We start from the raw sequence: 23286 nt of genomic DNA on the forward strand, positions 1-23286 counted from the left end.
TTTTATATCAATTAAACTGAATATTGATATCACATGTTCATAGGGTAGCTACCAATGATATAATAAAACGCACAGTTGAAAAATTGGCAAATCAATAATATAGGGTTCAGCCAATTTCAAACGTATGGTTCAAACGGTTAGAATATTTGATGAAAAGTTAAAATGCTGACGGATTTCTTTGGTAAAAAAATAATCATTATTAATTTATTATGCTTCTAAACTATAGATGTGCGTATGGTATACATTCAAAGACGTCTCATCGAATTCAAAATTTTATTTATCTACAAAAAATTTGCAAACCTTTATTAATAAATATTATCAGCGCAAAAATTCACTGATGTTTAACTTTGCTCGTTGGCAGTTTATACTTTATAGTAGAGCGATGAAGTGAGCAATGAGGTGAGCGACGAGGTACAGTAAACCAACATGTTAAGGTGACATTTATACAGACGGAATATAGTGTAGGATGATAGTGCAAAATGTATTAATATGAGGTTTTGATGAGACCAAACAAGGGACAACGTGTTGAAAACATTTAAATGTGCCATGATGTAATGGAAAAGTACAATGATACGTCTGAAGTGTCATATGATAATGATGATTGTGATCGATCAAATGAAATCATGATATGAATAATATGAATATTACTTTATTAATTAACAAAACAAATGAATTAGGCCCGTTCGCAAATAAGGATGAACCGTGATATTTAACAAAATACTTCAATTGAGCAAAAACGTATTTCCAAAATTTCGGCATGACAGTATATCTGTATGTATACTATGTAGGTAAACCACATTTTGGTTGTAAGCACATAATTGGAAGCATGTATTCATTCCAAAATACTTCTAGGTCTCACAACAACCACACTCTCTTCCAGGTGCAAATTTCACTGTCACCCATTTACTCCCTAGAAACATATACCACGCATGCCAATGAAAAAGTGCATGCATGTAGGTCTTTTAATGAAACACTAATATGTACAATGTACCATGTATATGATATCGATACACTATCAAATCAAAGCATATTGTTTGTGGTCACGTTTGAATAGCTGATGAGCTGTCTATTGATAACACCCTTAGTATATACTCTCAGAACATCTTAGGAACCAGTGTTTGCATTACATACCGGGTATGTTTGAAAACGGAATAAACCTCAAATAGTCCTCGTCGTATAACCTAGACTTAAGTACAGACTGTAATATGAAATCATAGGATATTCGAAGTATGCACGTGTTTCAATCATTAACTTCAATTTGTCAAGATAACAGTCTTAACCTATGGCGGGACCAATCAAATTAGTAAGATAAATGATACATTATTAGTGCAAAAAATGAGGCCTATCCGGTATGTTCACAAGGGTTATTGAGCGACAGTGTGATTTGTACCTGGAACTGAGGATAAACAACTACAGACAGACCCAACACCAATTATTTCAGCGGAATATTGTGAATTAGGACATTACTCAGGTTCGTTCTCTTTTTTGTTACATTTTGGTCTTTGAGATGATGGATACGTGTATCAGAAAACAATCTGATTAAAATACAGATCCTTATAACCACTACGTTCAATAGAGGATCTGACAACATCCCATTAGGGGCCATGTTCGGATGACCTTTTTACCATGTGTACTTCAGATCAAATGCATATCTACACATTGTTATGTCAATTGATACCTCCATATCGTCCAAGTATACATGAACATTTAGCTTTGTTGTGCTCTTTGGGCGAGATGACTTTATAAAGGAATGGAAAAAAATGTGGCAGCTATTTCAACATATTTCGTCCCCAGTCAACATTCTTGAAGCAGCGATTTGATTTGTCCTTTACAAAGGTCACCAGAACGTGACCCCTAATGGGGTGTTGTCAGATCCTCTTATCAACGTAGTGATAATAAGGATCTGTATTTTAATCAGATTGATCAGAAAACATTCGAGAATTGATACACCTGTATTAACAACGAATTTCAATTGTCATGTGTCCGAGTTAACGACATACCGCTTCACCGTTTATTAAACCAACAGCGAACAACCAATACTTACTGGGTACGTATTTAACTGTAAATTCAAACACAATGTGAAGGCACTGTTCAATTTTGAAGAAAAATAAACCATCAGGTTTATATTTAAATTAAGAAATAAGCGTAGACTGAGTAGAAAATGTAATAATTTAAGATAATAGGCAGGTAAATTGGGTATGATAAGAAGATCAGCGAAATCATTTTGATAAAAAAACATTCAAGATAGAAAATTGAAGTCTTTTTATATGAATGGCGAAAATGTTATGACAGAATGATAATGAGTTTAAATAACCAGTGCATGTGCACATGAATGTGATATGTTGATATAGGAATCGTATATCATGCTATGGAAATGCTTGCTTTGCAATCCTAAGGCCATAAAGTTTTTGGCCAAATCAAAATGTTTTCTTTTATTACAAATTATCAAAACAAATTGTAACGCAATGGTAGAAACCAAATTTAATATCGTTTGCGTTGCTTTTAATATGTCCTGATAATTAGGAAAAATGTTCATTTGGTTTGATAAATAACCAGTAATTTATGTCCCATGATCTGTGCGTGGACGGTAAAACATTAGCTAACAATTAACATTCATTACCTGAGTTGATTTCACAAACATATGCCATAGAAGCTGTACATAACGTATCGTTCCACATTCCGCCCATCACAGAAACGCAGCCCTCCCCAGCCCCTCGGGTAGGTTCGCCAGACCCCCAGTTGGTGTAGTATACGGGCCAGTTCTTTGTCCAGGAATATGTGTCAAAAGACTGTGAAGAAAGAAAACTGGATTTTATATATCGAAACAAATTCCAAATTGAGGAATATCGTTCATATATCGAATACAATGCTCTGAAAATAATACACAACTTTCTGTATCTTTCAAATAAGTCAGATGGTTGTGAAATACAGTGTTTCCCAGTGTATTTAACTAATCTACAATTAATGTGTACATATTTAAACATTTTCTCTAAATATATTTAAAACTTTTCTCTAAAATGGACAAAAAGAAAAAAAGTGGCATCGTATATACCATTACGAAAACAGTTAAAATTGGAATAACCTCATCTATAATAAACTCGGATAATACATTTATTATAAAAGTATTATTGAAGAAATACTAACACACTGGCATTAATATATTTTTAGTGACAGTGACCTTTGTTATTGACCTTTTGACCTAAAATTATATCCCAAGATGTGTTACTCCATCACTATTGAATGATCAATCAATCCATTCTCAATGTATCGTCTGGAAACCAACATCCGGATAGACAAACGGAAAGTAATACTGTATCTAACAATATATCACAGTCTCTGAAAACACGCACTGCACACTTCATACACGTTGCATATCGCATACATATGTACATGGAAGACCGCCTTTACATGACCCTAGCTGTTACTAGGATGCTAATTAATCAATCAAACAAACATGAGACACCTCTGCATTCATTGGTAGAGGACAAATATAAAAGATTGATGCGTACCGTTGAGAGAGTGTCCGAGAGTCCGATCCAGTATGGTGTATTACCGAGCAGGGAGTACACATAGGAATCCTCATATATGTCATTGATGTTGACGAGGGCGGCATTATCGTTGGTACAGGCCGTGTTAGCATTAGTCCATGTCGCGGGGGAGGAGGTGACAACCTTGTAACAGCTGGTGCCATAGGATGTGTAGCCACTCCTGCACGTGCCCTGTGTGCTTGGTAAAGGCACGTGATTTACTGGAAACGGAAGAACATGCTAATATGTAATAGAGTCAATTAGAAACAAGTGATATCCTAGGTTTACTAGTAAATTTAGTATTGTTGGTAAAACTTCTTAATGTTTGACTTCATGATGTTCTTTCACACGTAGTCTGGATGTGAATTTATGATGCTATTTATAAAGAGATACATAGTTCACAAAACAGATGAAATAAAATACACACACACACATATATATATATATTATATAATATATCATATTATCATACATCACCTAAAGTAACACTTTCTTTGTCGTCAACGCAAAACTGCTAGATTTCTCAAATCAGAGGTTTGATAATTCAGTCATATCAATCTCTAATATCTATTATTTTAGGACATGATATTGCTCAACGTTTGAAAATATCCTAAAATGTAAAGAAAATCAACTTCGTTTTGGCAGTAAGTACTGACCATTGTATGCCATAAGTTTTTGTCTAAATTTGCGGATACGATATAACAGTGTTACATAAGTATGTTCACAAGTTGCCATATACCATGCCAATTAAGATAATGATACCTTCTAGAAAACAGAAAAGGACTTTAAATGAAGTAATATATTCTACATTACCTCTCATTCCTTCACAAAGGTAAGCTCTGGTGCTACTGCATCGCTTGTCATTCCACTTCCCTACTTTAGAGGTTGATGTGTACACCTCCACACAGTCCTCCTACAGGGGAAAATATTCTAATGTTGAATTGATGAAGATTATTATTAATTATCAGGTATTCAATTGTTTGGTTTCCACTATGGAATTAATAAGTACAGTGTACTAAACATATACATTGTTTCAAGGTATTGCAAACTTATATGTGTTTTCATTGTGTTAAGAGATTTAATTGATGAAGATAAACAGAAAATATAAAGGATAACTCTAAATATCGAATTATATGACTAATTATCCGTTATCTTGTCAACTTTATTGTATTGATGCTTCTTGTTTTGCTATCTATGTTGTATGTTATGTCTTCCTGTTAAGACCAAGAGGTCGTTTTTCACGACCAGTTAGATTTTTGATGATTGCAAATGTTTAAATGGTTTTATATTTAAATGATGAACGGATGAAACGGTACTATGTACATCTTGAGTATATTTGATAAAACTGAGAAGCAGAAGGGAAATGGGCAATATTTGGCTCAACAAATGTTTTATCGTGGTAGCTATGATTCAGCAAATATCAGATTTCAATATACATGTACATTTTATAGTTACTGTGTATGTTCTTTAGTTTATATATGTTTTGTCTAAGATTTCTCACGGTCTTTAATTGCTGTTCCTAAATCTTTAAACTACTGACGACTTTTCGTGACTTCTACAAAAGTAACCTGCCATGGACTTCTGTTAAATTACTGACGATAATAAATTTACTATTGTTTTGTCTTTTTTTTTGCTTATCGTACGTTTCTATCCCATATAATCTCGAAAATATTTTCATAACAATTTTCCATGCCAAAAATCTGTTACGCTACGTAGAGAAGGTAGTTTGTACGGATGAAGGAGGTTGGTATTACTTTGCATGATAAAGCGTTTTATGAGTTTTATGTCAGCATGGATGGAATGTAGATGTAGGTGTTTTTCAAGAATTCATCATCTGCATGATCACTATGGTTTTACCGATTTTACAGCTTACCTCGACACAAAACTCGAGATTAATAGCTTAGGATAAGCATGGCGTTATGTAGATGAATTCGAATTTTAATGATGTGGAATGAAAGCAAACGGAAATTATGATTTCTCGGATAAAAAGCCACTGATATTAAGTTTGATATCAATGTACATCGATTTCATCAACTATCATATACGTACAGTTTCTGGCTGATCTGTTGCTGGCTGTAAATATGTTTCGATCTTACATAAAAATACCGAAGATGTTTATCATTCGCATACAAAATATTTGTTAAGCAATTGTGAGTAAATATTTCATATGAAGAAATCATATTGACGAAAGACAATTATATTTACATTGAGATCAAGGAAAGTGTGTGTGAATAAAAGTCTAACAATCTATACTAGAAATTAAATATTCTGAAAGAGGCGTACACACAATCAAATACAAAAAACACAATCATAATGAATATCCATATATGTTTAAACGAACAGCAATAATAATTTAATTGAAATGTATAATATAGAAATTCGTATACTAATTTCGGACAATGCCAGGGGTCATTAGTTTACTATCAATGTACATTGATTTCATCAGCTTTCATATACGTACAGTTCCATGCTGTGTTGATGGCTGCAAAAATGTGGCTTACTTACTTACACATTTACTGCTTATCATTTTAACCGATTTATTTTATACGAGATCGCTAAATATAATGCAAGTTTCTTTCTGAAATGCAAACCAGTAATTAATAATTTCCTTAAAGCATGCGAATGGGTCTGAAATTCAAACCGCAAACAATTGTATTAAGGCAATTATACAATGGATATTATTTCAGCTAAAACGAAAAAAAGGGATAAATTAGCCAGATTGTCTTTGCGAAAGTAACAATAATTCAAATGGTTAATAGTAACGCATACGAAATAAAATTATTCGCAATTAAAACTGACGATTTGAACAACATGGGCCAGTTCTTCAAGATATAATTAGGCTAACTACTGTTTAACGAAGATTTTTTTTTTCAAATAAATAATAAATTATTACTTTCAAGCCAAACAGTTGCAATTAGTTTAAAATGTTTCATTCACTACCTACCTGCCAACTTTAGATAATACATTGTTTATAATTACCTATTTTACAACAAATAGGAAACTAACAAACCTTTTATGAGGCGATTATGGTATTAACCTTCTGCTTAATCTCGAAACAGTCAAAAACAAAAATAATTCATTTAAAGCAATACAACAGAGAACTGCTCTTACTAACAATAAACTGAAAACAGTCCACCTTACCGTTGTAGTACCGAAGTGGTTCTGGCTGTGCCCATTAGGCTCGTTGACCGCCCAGTTAGTATAGGTAAGGTGCGAGTTATCGTGCCATATGAATTTATGATCGTGACGGTTGTTATTCAGACCAATCCATACATTGGTTGTTAGACCTTTCAGGAGTGTGTTCAAATACGCTGTAAAATAAAGTTATTTCCTTTCCTAAAATATGATCAGCGATTTAGTAGTTGCTGATTTTGAGGTTATTTGTTGGTATGAAGACTTTCAGAATCATCCATGAGGTTGCTCTTACAAGAAAATGACGTAATGTTCACATTACCATACAACTGGTATAGAACAACAATGGTACTTTGATACACAACCTATTGTAAAGAGTAACATGAGATGTATAACAGTATAACCCGTCTTAACCGGATGTAACCAGGACCAACATATTTCAACGATAATGGCAGGTTTCTGTATAACACAAGTTTTAATTACTATGAATAAGGAATACACTGTTTAATTATGCTGGAATAAATAGAGACCCGGATTAGACATGGGCTGGTTTTGACAGATTATACGGTTCCAACGTCGAAACAATTAAACGTTCAATTCAATTGGGACAAGGGGAATTATTGAAGATCGATTATATAGAACAATACACCACCATATTGGCAGTCGCGACAAACAAAATTAAGTTCTAATTCCATGTAAAATTATTAATGCTTTATTTAATTTTATCAAATAGCTATAACATAAATATTCTGTAGAACTAACCTTGTTCTGTTGCTGAGCTAATTGAAGCGATATCGTATCCCGCGCCGTACTTCTGACAGTTCTTGTAAGCAGTTGGCCAATCTACCGGCGAAGATACACCATCAAGTTTGAAGCATTTGTTACCTGAAGGTTTGAGAAAAGCATTGGTTTTATGAAGGTTTGAATATAGCATTTGATACCTGAAGGTTTAAATATAGCATTTTTTACCTGAAGGTTTGAGGAAAGCATTTATTACCTGAAGGTGTTAACATAAGTAATATATTATATTATATTATATCACATCTTATTACATTTTACGCAGTGAAATATAAGGTTTTACGGTGAACAATTTGTAAATTTTCACTCGCTTTTGACCAATCGGTATGCAGCATTGGCAGGGAAAATGTTTCGTCAATAATTTGAGCGCAAATATGACGTCATATTTTTTTTTAAAAATATGACGTTATGCTAAAAAACACGCAAGGGCAAATAACTCTGCAAAAATCATGGCGGAATAATCTTTTGCAGAACTAGTAGTGATGGTGACTGTGAAAAGAAGCGAGAAAACAAATGTAATAAATAGATTATTCCTTGTTTCTTAATGAATACTAAATAAATTATTCCTTGTTTCTTGATGAATACAAGTAATATTTCAACTCGTGAGATGAAATACAATTTGTATTCATCAAGAAACAAGGAATATCCTCTATATATCATACTATAAGATACTGTATTAACAGATAATGTCGGTGGCTTTGTTCGAAAATCCGGGTTAGTCATTTCATCTCTTTTGCATATGTTGTAAAACAATTATCAAATAACCCTTTAACTTTAAAGATTTATAACGATTTATACAAGTCAGCAGTCAAATTAAGATTGATAAGTCCGTTATATAAATGTCAAATCACAATTAACCGAATCGAAACATTTACAGCATTAAGTTGAAGATTATGACGTCATCAATGACAAAGAAACCGATAAAGATGATAACATTGATTATATCAACGTCCTATTAACAGTCAGGCCAATTTAATGACTGTCTCCCATGAATGCAGAGTTGCATATGTGTAGTATGTTAGGCGTGTTTTAGGAATCTGAGGAATATTCGTGTTGTGTCTTCTTGTGATAGAGGAAATGTCCTTTTATAGTGTTATCCCAATTAAACATGCCGCCGAAGATACCAACACTTTCCTACTCACTGTTTAGTAATGGAGTAAAGCCATTGTTACAGCCGGCATTGATGACCTGTACTGCTGGTGCAGTGGGCGGCCCTGACCCAGACAGACTCTTCTTACAGATAAATCCCTTCTCTTGTCCACAGTTATCGTCATTCCACGTCCCGCCTGTTAATATCAGACTCGTATTGATTGGATCGATGTATCATATTAGGTTGTAATTTTGTTACATTCGCGATGGTATTCTTTTTTGTTTTTGTCCAGATATTTTGGATTATTTTTACTTAAAGATTTCTCGGTCAATTCATGTCTATACTGCAATACAAAAATATAAGATTAACAATATATTTCCATCAAACAAATACTGTTATAAATTCGTAATATGCAGTTGCGTACCGATACATCATTGCAAAAAGTTATACACTTAATTAAGGTATGTAACAAATTGAGTGAAGTTACAATTCTGTGAGCAATGCTTACCGTACACGGACACCGACACACACATTTCAGCACCGAACGCATTGTTTGGTTCGCCATTACCCCAAAAGTCAAAATCCACTAGAGAACCATCTGACCATCTGATAAAATAATTGTGTCTTACATTTTGATATTACAGATTATATTCCATTGATAAGTTTGTATGCTTACATTGAATCCCTAATTGACAGACGATATTAAAACAATATGACAAAATATATACATAACTGCCTGAGGATGGTTAGAGTGGGTCAGAAAGTTTTGACTTGAAATTTTTTTTATATCAACCTATACTAGTCTAGCATAAATGAGTATTTATTTAACAATAATGAGATGAATTTAGCATCATTTGCCAGTTGGGTAGTTCCATAAAATAATGGTTTTTGTCAACTCTAATAGGCCTCTCAAACTAAATACAAATACCTAGCGAAACACTACGGAAAGAAAAAGAACAGAAAAAAATAATATTGATAAAATGTCATTGCTTGTCAAAATTGCAAATAAGATGAAACTAAAGACCAAAAACACAAGTTTACATTCTATAATTCCAAATATTAAACTTACGTGTATGTGGTAGCTCCCAGCTCGTTGTAACCTATCCAAACGCTAGTCAAAGACGCCTTCGATATCTGTGATGTAACCACATTACACTTTTTTGTATTCAATGATATAATACTCGGTATTACTTATATCATCCAACCTATAGCATATCAATTTTATTTATTATATTTGGGGCTAATATATCACGATTTTAGTTAAATTGTGCGAATGTTAATACATAGATTTTCGCTAGACTGTATTACGCTTGTCACCGTTTAGAATAGAAATTCCCTTAAAACCAAATCCCCTGGGAATGTCTTCAAATTTACAGAGCGTTCATTATTAACCCTTCCACTCACCAATGATAGGACGTAGTTGTTTTCGTCCAGTGTATGTATACTGGCCAATGTAGCACCTTGGCCCATACAGTACTGTCCGGCATCATACCAGTCCACTAGGGCGGAGTCTCCGGACGAAGGACTGGACATATAACACGACCCATTGTAAAGTGACCACCCTGGGTCTGATCCACACAAACTTGCTGCATAAATGATAAGGAAATTCATGATCAACTTTAACAACACTAAAAACAGATTATTGAGAGATATCTTCAGTCAGCAACCATACATGTTATAAAAAATTTAATGTTTTATAATTTGGATTATTGTCGTATTTTCAAAACACTGATATAGATTATATCAAGAGGCATATTTTATATCAATTATAACATATCAATAGCGACGGTAAAATAATGGTAGGAATACTTACATGTAACTCCGGTAGGCGGCGCAATTGTTGTCAACGGCGTTTTACCTGGAATCAGTAAGTTGCTATAATGTAAATCTTTGTTGATAAACTCGGTAACGCACTATTTGTCTTATTTACTTTGTTATACGGAATACATAACACGCACTAGCCGAAAAGAATATCCAGCTTCAGCAAGGATCTTTAGCTACATACTTTAGCTAACACATTTACAAATAAATGAAGAAAAAAAACCAACAAAACAAAAAACAAACACAAAAAAAGAAGAAAATCTTGACGTACATATATATCGTGCACAGTTATAGCCGTGAATAAGATTAGGCTCAATTTACACAAAAACCTACCTCTCCTGATTTCACATATCCAGTTAGTCGTGGTGTAACAGTTGTTATCATTCCATCCCAAGGTTCCGGCAAAAATCTGTGTACAGTCTTCATTACCGTTATAGTCGTTAGGTTCATTAGGGTTCCAGTTGGTATAGTCAGTCCCCCTCCCATCCGTCCACACGTAACCTTGGAATAGAGAACAATGTGGCGGATATTTCTTTGTACTCTCCAGTAATGTAATTAGGATTAGGTTGAAGTTTTGACAGATTCATTTGTGTTTTTATAAAACCTCACACAAACTTACCTGCTTCCTGGTCTCGATCATTTAAACCAATCCAAAACGTTCCGGTTTTCTGACTGCAATATTAAGACATATTTGTAAAAAGCATTTTAGCTAAGACAACAATGTCTGTAAAACAATTATTACTAACATAATATATTCAAATCTTAAAACAACGTGGTACTTTATAACCTTAAAACAAGTTAGTTCATGCTTCTCTCAACATAATGAAGTTACTCCTTACAACGCATCAGTGAGAGCTGGTAGTTAGTTTCATCTAGTGTGTGTATACTGACAAGGCAGCACCATAACCCATACCATACTGCCCAGCCTAAGGTACATAGGACCTTGGAACATTTTACCTCAAGACAATATTCTGTAAACCAACTTATTTTCGAATGCGATACGGAATCGCGAAATTTGCGCAGAAGACATGAGTAAAATAAAGTTTAAGCGAAGCCTATCGCGAAATTTAAGCGTCGTGAAAGGTTCGTTATGTGTTAAAACGCAACATCAGGTCCATGTGAAATCACAAAGTAAAGTGCATTTATCCTGCCAAGGTTCCTTACCTCAGTAGAGTGCCTACAAAGGCATTCTGTGCCTGTCGATGTATACTGATAAGGTCACCTCCCAAACCACGGCAATAATCACGTGATTCAGTCCAGGTCATCTTTCCAAGAACGTTGTCGTTGTAATACACCTTTAAAAGTTTCATTGATATTCAAATATTTTTATTCTTAACATATTGGTGTTGGGAGTATTGAGCATAATTTTTTCACATTACAGCCAATGTATTAGGAAGGTACCGTATATCATATATATACATGTATTTGTGTTAACGAACAAATGCTATAACACAATGGTAACACTCAAGACACATCAATTATATTATGACAGGTACATTAAATCACATTTTGAAACACACATTTTTCATATAATCATTGTTAAGCGATCATCGTACAAAAGTTAATTTCATCGTACAACTATAACGATTTTATTCTTGTATTGAGCGAAATTGACGTTGCTTACGGAATCTTAGTCCATTTCGAATACGTTTTTAAGAAGGGCGTTACCTTATAGCACATGTAGCTGTGTGAATTCGGGCCAGACCAGCCCTGTGGACACATGATGGGTTGTTTGGTAGTGGTTGGAGGAGGAGTGGTGAAGCCTTTCCTTGGATACTGACACACGTAGTGATGTTTATCTGTACAGTTTTTGTTTTCCCATAACCCGATCGGAAGTGCCGTTGTAAGGGCAACGCATGTGCTCCTCTCTCTTCCTACAGATTAAGTTATTCTTTGATAAAATGACTTTTTCAAATATCGAAAATTATGCTTCAAAACCTGCAGTGTTTGTTATAAACGTTAACATATGATATATCAATATATCAGAAAAAATTACAATGTAAATTGAAAAACAAAATCATAAAAGAAAAACAAAGAATGCTAATTAGAAAACTGGACATTAAGCTGAGAGTTGCCAGATAAATTATGAACACCCTGATTTATCTATAATGCTATTGTTTGAATACAATGCTTTATTATGGGTATATGTTACCTGTATGTGCGCTTCCCCAGAACGTGAATTCCACTTCCGTTCCATCCTTCCACAGGTACGTTCCAGGTGTAACTGTGTCAGACATTCCTATCCAGAACATGTCGCCCTTGTAATTAAGGTAGTTAGCAACAAAAGCCTGAGTATACCTAGGGACGTAAGACAAAAGAACATGTATTGACTATAATGAAATACTGGTATGACATAGTGTTAAATCAAACTGTGTCTAGGATCTAAGATGATAAGTGCGTTCTTTGAGGTTTCCTTAATGCCTAATTTTCATTTATGGCAGCGGACCAAACATTTTGTTTACAAATGTTGTATTAATTTTCAATTTTGTCAAGGTTGTGACCTTATTATCAGCCTTCGAAATGTTAACAAATAGAGAAAAAATACAAAAAGAACAAAGGATTTTATATGAAAATGTTACACCTTCTCATTTTTTCTTCTTCTTCTTATTATTATGGTAATAATATTAATATCAAGAGCAAAACTATCGAGTTGTATAGAATACCACCAAAGTGTATACAACTTGTATAGTTATTAGACAATATCAAATGCTTTACAATTGCAATTTACATCACAAATGGCATCAGATGAAAATGTACCATCATATGTCCTAGGACCTAAAAAGATGTGATAAGACCATATGTGAATGAGGTTTTTAATACCTGTCGTTGACGGTGGCTAGTGTTCCGTTAAAACGACGACCACAATCGGCATTAGCGTCAGACCAAGTTTTTAGGGCACCAGTGACATAAAAATAGCATGAGGCTACGTAACCTACAGCAGGCTGTGAAAGGAGGGGACATGGTAATTACAAGTAAGCACAAATGTCAATCACCACACAATATTACACACAAAAGTGCAAGTCATACATACAGAATATCTATAAAAAACGAAATTGTAATACAAATGTAAACTAGTAAGCAATGTAAACTTAATTGAAAGTATCTCGTAACCATACCAGTATCATCAGGTATCATATGGTAATGCGAAAATTGTAAAAATGTTTGCTGTTGTACATATTTTATCCCAAAATCATATTCAATCTACCGATCAATAAGTGAATTATATTGCAGAACTACAACTACACTTAACCATTATTGTCCTTACCAATGTACACCCTACAGTCTGTGGACTTTGGGTTTTGGACACCACCTGTTTTGGTCGTCTACAGATAACACCCTGTTGGGGATGATCGCAAGTACCGTCATTCCACTTACCACCCTAAATATAAATACATATGTTAACAACAGGCCTATGTAACTGTTAAATAAACACATATATTAGTATAATTGTCAATAATACTGACAGTTTGATTTTTGTGTTAGCTGCCTTGGGATAATACACATCAATTCATTTAGTATTATGTATACATATACATAAATATGAAATTAAAACAAGAAGATTCAAATCAATATTCTGTCGTTTTCACGATTCATATTTTTAAATTAATTAAGTGCTTGGTTTACATTTCTGGTTACTTTTTCGAAGTTGAACTTAATGATACAACAGAAAAAAAACTTACTTTCAAATACATGAGCACACAGTCTTCCCTATGACCGTAGAAGTTGTTTGGCTCCCTTGGTGCCCAAGCGGTGTATGTTACTTTACTCCCGTCAGACCACTGAAAGTCATTCTGTACTAGTTTGTCGTTCAGTCCTATCCAGTACCCTCCAGTATGATCTTCGAAAACAAATTCAAAGTTCTACCAAAATGTAAAAAAAAAATTAAATATGTCATAATTACATCATACACCTGGTCCCATATTCATGAAAACGTTCTTCCTGACAAAATCTATCTTGAATTTTGACTTTATTATTTTACCAAATTGTAAGATAATATTGTAAACTGTTTGAACTGGCTAATGCAAAATAAGTTCAAGACGGTTACATCTATGATACATTAGTCTGCAATTGTAAGATGTCAATCAAAATTGCTTAAAGTTGTTTTTGATATCATTTGATATTTAGGCTGAGACTATTTAATGATATGCAATTGAATTGTCATAAAAAGGTAAGCAAAGACAATATTTTTGTTAAAGAGTATGGAAGTTTTCGCCGGATATATTTTATCCGTTTTACCTTCATTCCTTAGAACTCATCCTGGCTGTATTTGTTTTCTAATCAAAATGCTATTTCACGAACTTACTGACTGGCAGCTGACTGACAAAAAAGTTCTGGTCGGCTTGGCTGGCTATAGTGGCCAGATATCCTCCTCTGGACCGACACAAAGTGCGACCTTGGTCCCATGTAATACTTTTGGAGACAAACTGGTAACAGGACGATCCGTGAGGTTTCCAGTAGTTCGGACAACCAAGCATCATTCCGGCTTGTAACAAGATATACATAGGCAAAGTTAGGACAGCCAAGTATTATTCCTGCGCGTAACAAGATTAACATAGGCATAGTTCGGACAGCCGAGCATCATTCCGGCTCGTAACAGGATAAAAATAGGCATAGTTCGGACAGTAGTAGTATCTTCCGGCTAGTAACAAGATGTATACGCCTACATATTTAACAAGTTCTATTAAAAATAAAATAAAAAGACAATGTGTTGTGATAAATATCGATTGATGAATTCGTTGGTTCTTACTATATAGCTATTAATGCATTGATACCAGCACTGGGACAAATTATAATTTTCATGTGATTTTTTTCAATTCTCCTCCATTTTATCCTTACCTGGTACCCGCATAGTCGTTGATGGTTTGACAGTTGTATGGGCCCTCCCTGTGAGCAATAATGAAGAAAGTCTTTTAGAAACTGATTTCACTTTTAAATATTACTGTTAATTAAGCTAGAAGATGTTTTTATTTTTACAAGAACGCAGAACTTAATTCAATTATAAATATTGATGTAACATATTTGAAATTTTATCGTAGTGTAAAATGTATAACAGCAAACTACATGTAAAGTTTTAACAATACCTCTAATACTATGTGAGATAATATGTAGCTATAGCATGAATTGGGTACGGAGATACAGACAGAAAGACTTACTTCGTCCAATGGACGAAATGCCATTTGAATAGACCATTCTATGATTTGGCGCTAAACATCATAATATAGACATTTTAGTTGTATTTAGTGTCTGAAGTATTCGGTAAAATATGCAACAGTGAGATAATACAGTATATGTCATATCTTACCTTGCTTTTTACAGATATATCCGTTTCTTTGTATGCATGAATAATCAGCCCATGTTCCTTTCTGTGTAAATATGGCACCGCAGTCTTCGTTATGGTGGAGATCATTCGGTTCTCCTACCATAAACAGATAAGGATGACCAACAATGTAAAATTGTATATATCCAATACATTATCTTATGGGGAAATTTGGCATAGGTCTGAAACTCTGGCATAGGTCTGAGAATCTGGCATAGGTCTGAAACTCTAGCATAGGTCTGAAAATCTGGCATAAGTCGGGAACTCTGGCATATGTCGGAAACTCTGGCATATGTCTAAAATTCTGGCATAGGTCTGAAAGTCTGGCATAGGTCTGAAAATCTGACATGAGTTTGAAAGTCTGGCATAGGTCTGAAAATCGGGCATAGGTCTGAAAGTCTGGCATAGGTCTGAAAATCTGGCATTGGTCTGAAAGTCTGGCATAGGTCTGAAACTCTGGCATAGGTCTGAAATCTGGCATAGGTCTGAAAGTCTGGCATAGGTCTCATAGGATTGAAAATCTGGCATAGGTCTAAAAGTCTGTCATAGGTCTGAAACTCTGGCATAGGTCTGAAAATCTGGCATAGGTCTGAAAGTCTGGCATAGGTCTGAAAACCTGCAATAGGTCTGCAAATATGGCATAGGTCTGAAATTTTGCATAGATATGAAAGTCTGGCATATGTCTGAAAAATGGTCTTAAAATCTGGCATAGGTCTGTAAGTCTGGTATAGATCTGAAAATCTGCAATAGGTCTGAAAATATGGCTTAGGTCTGAAAATTTTGCATAGGTCTGAAAGTCTGGCATATGTCTGAAAATCTGGCACATGTCTGAAAATCTGGCGTAAGTCTGAATGTCTGGCAAAGGTCTGAAAATCTGGCATAGGTCTAAACATCTGGCATAGGTCTTCTCCGTTCATTTTCGTTTTTTACATTAAGTCGGTATTTCAGCGTACGTAATTTCAATTCATCTAAAGTTAATTGTAACCATTTTTTTTATAAATAATTTATTTAAAAAAAAATGAATGTAAGATAGTTTTCATCATCATTAAGAATTCGGGCTATTTATTTTTTATTAAATGAGTTTCGAAATTTATTATATGCGTTTGTGAGTGCTCATTCGCCATTTTATCATGTCAACAACTAAATGTACGCACCAGACTGCCAGTTTAGGTATGCAAACGGCGAGCGGTCAGTCCATGTCCAGCCACCTTCTGACCCTCGGTCATTCGCACCTATCCACATCGCAATTGATGACATCGTCTGAATACGAGCTGGAAGAGTAAAATGTTATTTAGAAACACTTGACATTCTTTGAGAAGAGTGAAAAACATCACAGTTTATAGGTAGCACTGTAAACGTTGGCATTACCACATGATTCGTTTTCAGTTTTTACATTGATCACGGATGATTATGTTCAGGTTGTGTGATCATATTGTATAATACATGTGGTCTTATGTCAATTGCTGAAATGTTGCGTGAAACATGTTCGCGGATATTTAATGAAAACAATTAAAATATGTGAAAATATGTAATAGGATACCAAAACCGAAACGCACTTTTGGAAGTGATTTCTTTGTAGTACAATGTACATATACGTCGGTAGCAGGTACTGTGGAGTTTGAAACATATCGGATGGACTTATTTTCGCGAATTGTCTATGAAGCATTTATGTGACAGTATGTGCTATGGAATTCCATGACTTTTGAAAATTTCCGCGAGGTATTAAATTTCGCCACTTTGGTGGAATCCGCGAATTTAGAAAAAATTACCCCCGCGAATATGAACAACTATACAGTATCCCTAACATGAAACAAACGAGAAAAATATATCTACATGTATATCACAAAGTGGATATCAACGTAAGACTAAAGAGTAAAATATTGACAAGCACTGATAGTACAAATGTATATACTGCAATAAGTACAACGTTTATTACATAATTCTTAAATTGTACGCCTTGAAAATGTAATGTTTAAAAAAGTGTTTTGATTTTTTTTACTTTCGTTTTGCCTTTACTTAAACCGTGTATAGTTAAATTTGTATGCAGTTATACATTAGATATTATTGACCCTCAAGTCGTCACCTCATTAACCGTTGTCAGTAAAACATCATTAGATGACGAATTACCTGCGATGTAAAACTGTTCCTCTCTGGACTCGATACTCAGAAGATCTCCACCCTGGTGTCTGCAGGTCGTTCTGGCGTCGTTCCAATCTAACTGTTGGTCTTGGAACTGATAGCAATTGTTAGAGTTAGGATCTGCCTCCCACAATAGACCACAGTTTACACTGTAGGGTACTGAAAAAGTTGATAAAAACTCACTGGTATTACATTCCTAAATGTAGATATTTTAGCGGTGATAGTAATTCAGCACATTATGCTCAGGGAAGTTTGTGCTGAAACATTATTGCGTCATTTTTTTACAAGTATCTATATTGCAGCAAATATTGCGAATGTTCGAAATCATCCTTAAACTCGTATCTATTATTCAAAATAAACTTTCACAAAAATTGCTCATCACCAAGCGCCAAACTAAGTCCGTCTACAGTATCGAGATATTATCATTCGCCAAATTCAAAGCAAAATCTACCTTAGCCAAGATTGATACACATAATGTTCCTCAGCTAATCATACAATGAGTGGATACTTATGTTAACACGGGAGTGGGAGATTACTTACGTGCAGTTGTAGATGGAGGTCCAGATGGCAATCCGGCGTTTCCTGGAAATAAAAAAATATTCATGTATATATAGATAAATCAAAAGCACGCAAGTTGGTAAAGGTGATTTGATGTATTGGTTGACTAAACTTTCCCATCGAAATATGTTGCTGACCAATTTCTAACCGATATCTGTATAAGCATTCCGCCATTCCATATTATAGAGTTTGCAGTTCTTGTGGGAAGATGTCGATTGTGATGTCAATACTGCTTGACGAAACTTGTTTTTGTTTTCACCAAAAACCGTTTGAGTAATGATTAAAGCACTGTCATAATCAAAGACGAAATATCTAATGTGTTGACATTGAACGTTGATGAACAGTTAAATAGAGATTTCAGCTATTGACAAACAAAGTATTTCCCAAATTGTTGAAGTACAGTAAAATAGACGTACGTGCAGGCTTCATACAGATGTATTTTAGACTAGTGGTACATGATTTGTCATTCCATCCATTTCCTCTCGTCTCCACGCAGTTTTCACCGCCCAAGTTATTAGGCTCATGGGGGTTCCATTTGAAATAGTGTGCCTGAAACAAATTAATATACTGAATACAAATGAATCAGAACACTTAGACGTGAAATACATCAGCATAAACTCGTGTTACAGACTGTCTTATCCACACATTGTAGCGTGAAATCTTCTAGCCGTCATCTACCAGAATCGTAATGTAAGTGTGGTTCGAAATCTTCTAGTATTATGCTTTAGAAACAAACATCCATTATCTATATAAATTAGCTGAGTAATATATATTAACTTACTGGAGTTTGACCTATATCCAAACAAGTCAGTTATTGGAGTTATGTTACAAAATTACTTACTTGAGATTTGTCTGATGTCCATATAAAATGATGCTCCGCATTCATGTCATTTAGACCAATCCAGTACTCCTGATTGTGAGTGTGAGCTATGAATTTAAATGAAAACCAACATTCAAATAAAATGATCATTTCTACATTATACGTGTATACTAAATCCTCATATTAAATATGTTGTAATTTCCGTAATTTACAATAACCAATATGCTTTAATTTTATGAAACACTATTATATTTATATACAGTATTACTCCTGCAAAACATATCATCTTAAAAACGATCATTCATAAAAAAGCATCTTTTATAATTAGTACATGCTTTACTATTTCCGTTTTACTATGTGCTAACCATAATTGCTTGTATCATAGGTACATGTCCACCCTCCTGCTGTTGCTAGGACTAATCAATACAAACGAAATCCAGCTAGGAAAAGGTATATATGGGTCTAGCTTGTTGCCCAATCCTTTTGATTGATAAATAAAATTGATTGAAATGAAATAATACATAATAATTTAACACTTACCAACAATGAATCCCTGAACGTGTACATCTGGAATTTTTGCCAGACTTGATCCCTGTTTCTGACAGTCTTGTCCAGCGCCTATCCAGTCCCTCCTGGCATCATTAAAGCGGTAACAGTTTGCCCCGTATACTATCCAGTTACGGTCACAAGTGTACTGGGCTGAAACGCCAAATCACAAAGCGTCAGTAACTGCTTTAGTTGACAGTTTGAGGTTTAACAAAACGTCTCGGATCCCAGCGTCAGATTTCTCACAGTCTTTCGCTCGAGGATATTGACTGATAAGCCACCAAATAGCAAAGAAAATACACAAAAACGTATATTTCTACCATTTATGTGTTTTTTTAAACCATTTCACTTGTCTTATGGTGTTTTTTAATTCATGCGTATTAATTTAGATGAACTTTCCCAATAGTTGAAACGTGTTTGTCCATATTTGCCACCAAGATAATTACAGGTACATGTATGTTCTTATATATTATCTTATACATTTGTTATACATTTGCGTAGCCAGTCAAACAATACTAATGTTTTGAAACGTCATCTGCAATTTGCATACTCAAAACAATGGACGATTTTAGCCATGGGCTCTATGTTACTATAGTATCGTACCTCTAGGCGGGTTTACGTGATGGACAGCCTGGTTCATACCAATACTACACATAAATGCCTTCTTCATCACCCCACAGTTACTCGTCGTACGCCATTTCCCTCGGTTGTCAGCTGAAATTAAGATCAAATACATTACTTTATTTTTCCTTTCAATACGACAACACGCATATCTTTGTCTTCAACTTGCCCAAAATTATCCATTTAACTTTCCCTCCTTGAGTTGAGTCCTTAGGCTTTCCAATAGTCTTACTTTCTTTTGAGATCTCGAGGACGCAGTTTACGTGACCAGGAATAACGTTTCTCAATACCAAAGTAGTAATTAGAGATTAATGTTTTACCACTGTTCGTGTTCTGTACAGTATAAAGTTGATAAGTAGTTTAGATGTGTTGGTGATCCAGTACTACACACTATAATATTCTCGTTACTACGATGGACTTATATACTAGGAGCCCGTGGCTAGCGCGCACAATAAGAGTAGATTTGCCCCCTTTGAAGATGAAAGAGTAAGAATATACTGAAAAGTTGGTTCTTCAATTTGATATAAAATACCATATTTTCATGTATTGTATTACGTGCATTCTACTGAAACACACCTTTCTGCTGACAATACACTAATATTGTGTTGTTTTTCTCTCAGCGTAACCCAACAATATGAAGTATTTGTATTAAATGTGATTTTCTAAGTGACTTACAGGTAGCAACGTAAGCACAATCGAGATGGTTCCGTGTGTTGGGAGGAGGGTTGTGAATCCAGTTTTGGTAGCTGATACGTCCTCGGTGACTCCATTGATATGTTGTCGTATTTAAATCTGCAGTAATCAAACGCTCAGCTCAATTAGCGTACATGAATTACTTTTTGAAAAAATCTAATGAAAAACAATCTAATATCCTAGGAGTTTATATCTATGTCTTTAGCAACATTGACTTTACCTCAAAATAACGCAATGATCGATCAATAGTATTGCATGGCTTAAGAGAGCAGAATCCGCGAAATGTATAAGTGTAATGAAATTATAATCTGATCTGAATATGTAATTCTTATTAAATGATTCTAAAAAGAACTATGCAGGACTTTATATTTTTTTAAAAATAGCAGACATCGATAAAGTAACTACGAAAATGTAAGAAGCTATTGACTTACCTGAGGCACCGATCCAGAAACTATCGATACCTGCCTGCCTTAGTTTGCTGAGGTAAGAGTTAACAAATGTCGTGTCTGTTACCCTGTAATAGTTATAAAACGTTTAACCAAACATTACCGAGTTCAGAGTGTCTGTTGAAATAATTATAAAACGTTTAACCAAACATTACCGAGTTCAGAGTGTCTGTTGTAATAGTTATAAAACGTTTAACCAAACATTACCGAGTTCAGAGTGTCTGTTGTAATAGTTATAAAACGTTTAACCAAACATTACCGAGTTCAGAGTGTCTGTTACCTTGTAATAGTTATAAAACATTTAACCAAACATTACCGAGTTCATAGTGTCTGTTACCTTGTAATAGTTATTAAAAGTTTAACCAAACATTACCGGGTTCAGAGTGTCTGTTACCTTGTTATAGTTATAAAACTTTTAACCAAACATTACCGAGTTCAGAGTGTCTGTTGTATAGTTATAAAACGTTTAACCAAACATTACCGAGTTCAGAGTGTCTGTTACCTTGTAATAGTTATAAACGTTTAACCAAACATTACCGAGTTCAGAGTGTCTGTTCCCTGTAATAGTTATAAAACGTTTAACCAAACATTACCGAGTTCAGAGTGTCTGTTTTGTAATAGTTATAAAACGTTTAACCAAACATTACCGAGTTCAGAGTGTCTGTGTTGTAATAGTTATAAAACGTTTTAACCAAACATTACCGAGTTCAGAGTGTCTGTTGCCTTAATAGTTATAAAACGTTTAACCAAACATTACCGAGTTCAGAGTGTCTGTTGAAATAGTTATAAAACGTTTAACCAAACATTACCGAGTTCAGAGTGTCTGTTGTAATAGTTATAAAACGTTTAACCAAACATTACCGAGTTCAGAGTGTCTGTTGTAATAGTTATAAAACGTTTAACCAAACATTACCGAGTTCATAGTGTCTGTTACCTTGTAATAGTTATTAAAAGTTTAACCAAACATTACCGGGTTCAGAGTGTCTGTTGTTATAGTTATAAAACTTTTAACCAAACATTACCGAGTTCAGAGTGTCTGTTGTAATAGTTATAAAACGTTTAACCAAACATTACCGAGTTCAGAGTGCCTGTTGTAATAGTTATAAAACGTTTAACCAAACATTACCGAGTTCAGAGTGTCTGTTGTAATAGTTATAAAACGTTTAACCAATCATTACCGAGTTCAGAGCGTAAATCCCATTATATTTCTGACACCATAAAGATACGTTATACAAACTAAATATGAATGTTGCCAATAAATTCATTTTAACTTAGCTTAAATTACTTAAATCTTCTTTTCTATTTCCACAAAAATGCATTTTAAAAAGTAAGAAAATGTGCTTTTCTAAATCGTGTCTGATACACTGTAATTGGCAAAATTCGAAACATTTTAAAATATTTTTTTTCATTAAGCATATCAGAAATGATAATCTTCATAAAATTACTAATATATATATCCTCGGCAACTGAATTTTGTCGGTAGTTCAGGCATTGCAATAAATACTTTAATAGTACTTTATCGTTATTAAAAGGAAGGAAAAAACATAATTAAGATGGCGTGTTTTATAAATCAATAAAAATGCCTTTGTTTACCTTGTGATTTCGACAAGTCTAGCATGCTGTGAATCGCAATAGGATTTCGCCCGTGACCAGGAATATTTGAATCGGATGTTGATTTGATAACATTTTGTCTGATGAGGAACCCATCCTGCTTGACAAACTCCTAAAATCATACAAAAGATAGATGTTCGTGAGCATTTGATACTAATTCAATCCTC

At 34.3% G+C, this 23286-nt stretch overlaps 1 protein-coding gene across 3 annotated transcripts in view; it reads right to left on the minus strand.

Annotated features, from left to right (window-relative positions):
- LOC138321099 (macrophage mannose receptor 1-like) overlaps nt 1-23286 on the minus strand; it is a 43572-nt gene that overhangs the window by 3354 nt on the left and 16932 nt on the right. The window contains exons 9-41 of one of the 3 annotated variants that reach the window (XM_069264515.1): nt 23102-23231; nt 21494-21576; nt 21045-21161; nt 20352-20462; nt 19743-19901; nt 19224-19309; nt 18799-18931; nt 18365-18406; nt 17813-17983; nt 16840-16956; nt 15671-15784; nt 15205-15252; nt 14672-14851; nt 14049-14206; nt 13634-13747; nt 13189-13310; nt 12521-12666; nt 12037-12242; nt 11533-11663; nt 10988-11040; nt 10702-10869; nt 10361-10405; nt 9952-10133; nt 9617-9681; nt 9056-9153; nt 8600-8743; nt 7422-7544; nt 6669-6838; nt 5989-6009; nt 5577-5600; nt 4341-4440; nt 3510-3748; nt 2621-2789 (exon numbers count right to left, since the gene is read on the minus strand). In XM_069264515.1, the coding sequence (XP_069120616.1) occupies nt 2621-2789; nt 3510-3748; nt 4341-4440; nt 5577-5600; nt 5989-6009; nt 6669-6838; nt 7422-7544; nt 8600-8743; nt 9056-9153; nt 9617-9681; nt 9952-10133; nt 10361-10405; nt 10702-10869; nt 10988-11040; nt 11533-11663; nt 12037-12242; nt 12521-12666; nt 13189-13310; nt 13634-13747; nt 14049-14206; nt 14672-14851; nt 15205-15252; nt 15671-15784; nt 16840-16956; nt 17813-17983; nt 18365-18406; nt 18799-18931; nt 19224-19309; nt 19743-19901; nt 20352-20462; nt 21045-21161; nt 21494-21576; nt 23102-23231 (3969 nt within the window). The remainder of the gene's footprint in view (nt 1-2620; nt 2790-3509; nt 3749-4340; nt 4441-5576; nt 5601-5988; nt 6010-6668; nt 6839-7421; nt 7545-8599; nt 8744-9055; nt 9154-9616; nt 9682-9951; nt 10134-10360; nt 10406-10701; nt 10870-10987; nt 11041-11532; nt 11664-12036; nt 12243-12520; nt 12667-13188; nt 13311-13633; nt 13748-14048; nt 14207-14671; nt 14852-15204; nt 15253-15670; nt 15785-16839; nt 16957-17812; nt 17984-18364; nt 18407-18798; nt 18932-19223; nt 19310-19742; nt 19902-20351; nt 20463-21044; nt 21162-21493; nt 21577-23101; nt 23232-23286) is intronic. The other 2 variants (XM_069264516.1, XM_069264517.1) reach the window with 2 other exon arrangements.

Source organism: Argopecten irradians, chromosome 4 (genome assembly GCF_041381155.1).
Source record: "Argopecten irradians isolate NY chromosome 4, Ai_NY, whole genome shotgun sequence".
NCBI classification, from domain to species: Eukaryota; Metazoa; Mollusca; class Bivalvia; order Pectinida; family Pectinidae; genus Argopecten; species Argopecten irradians.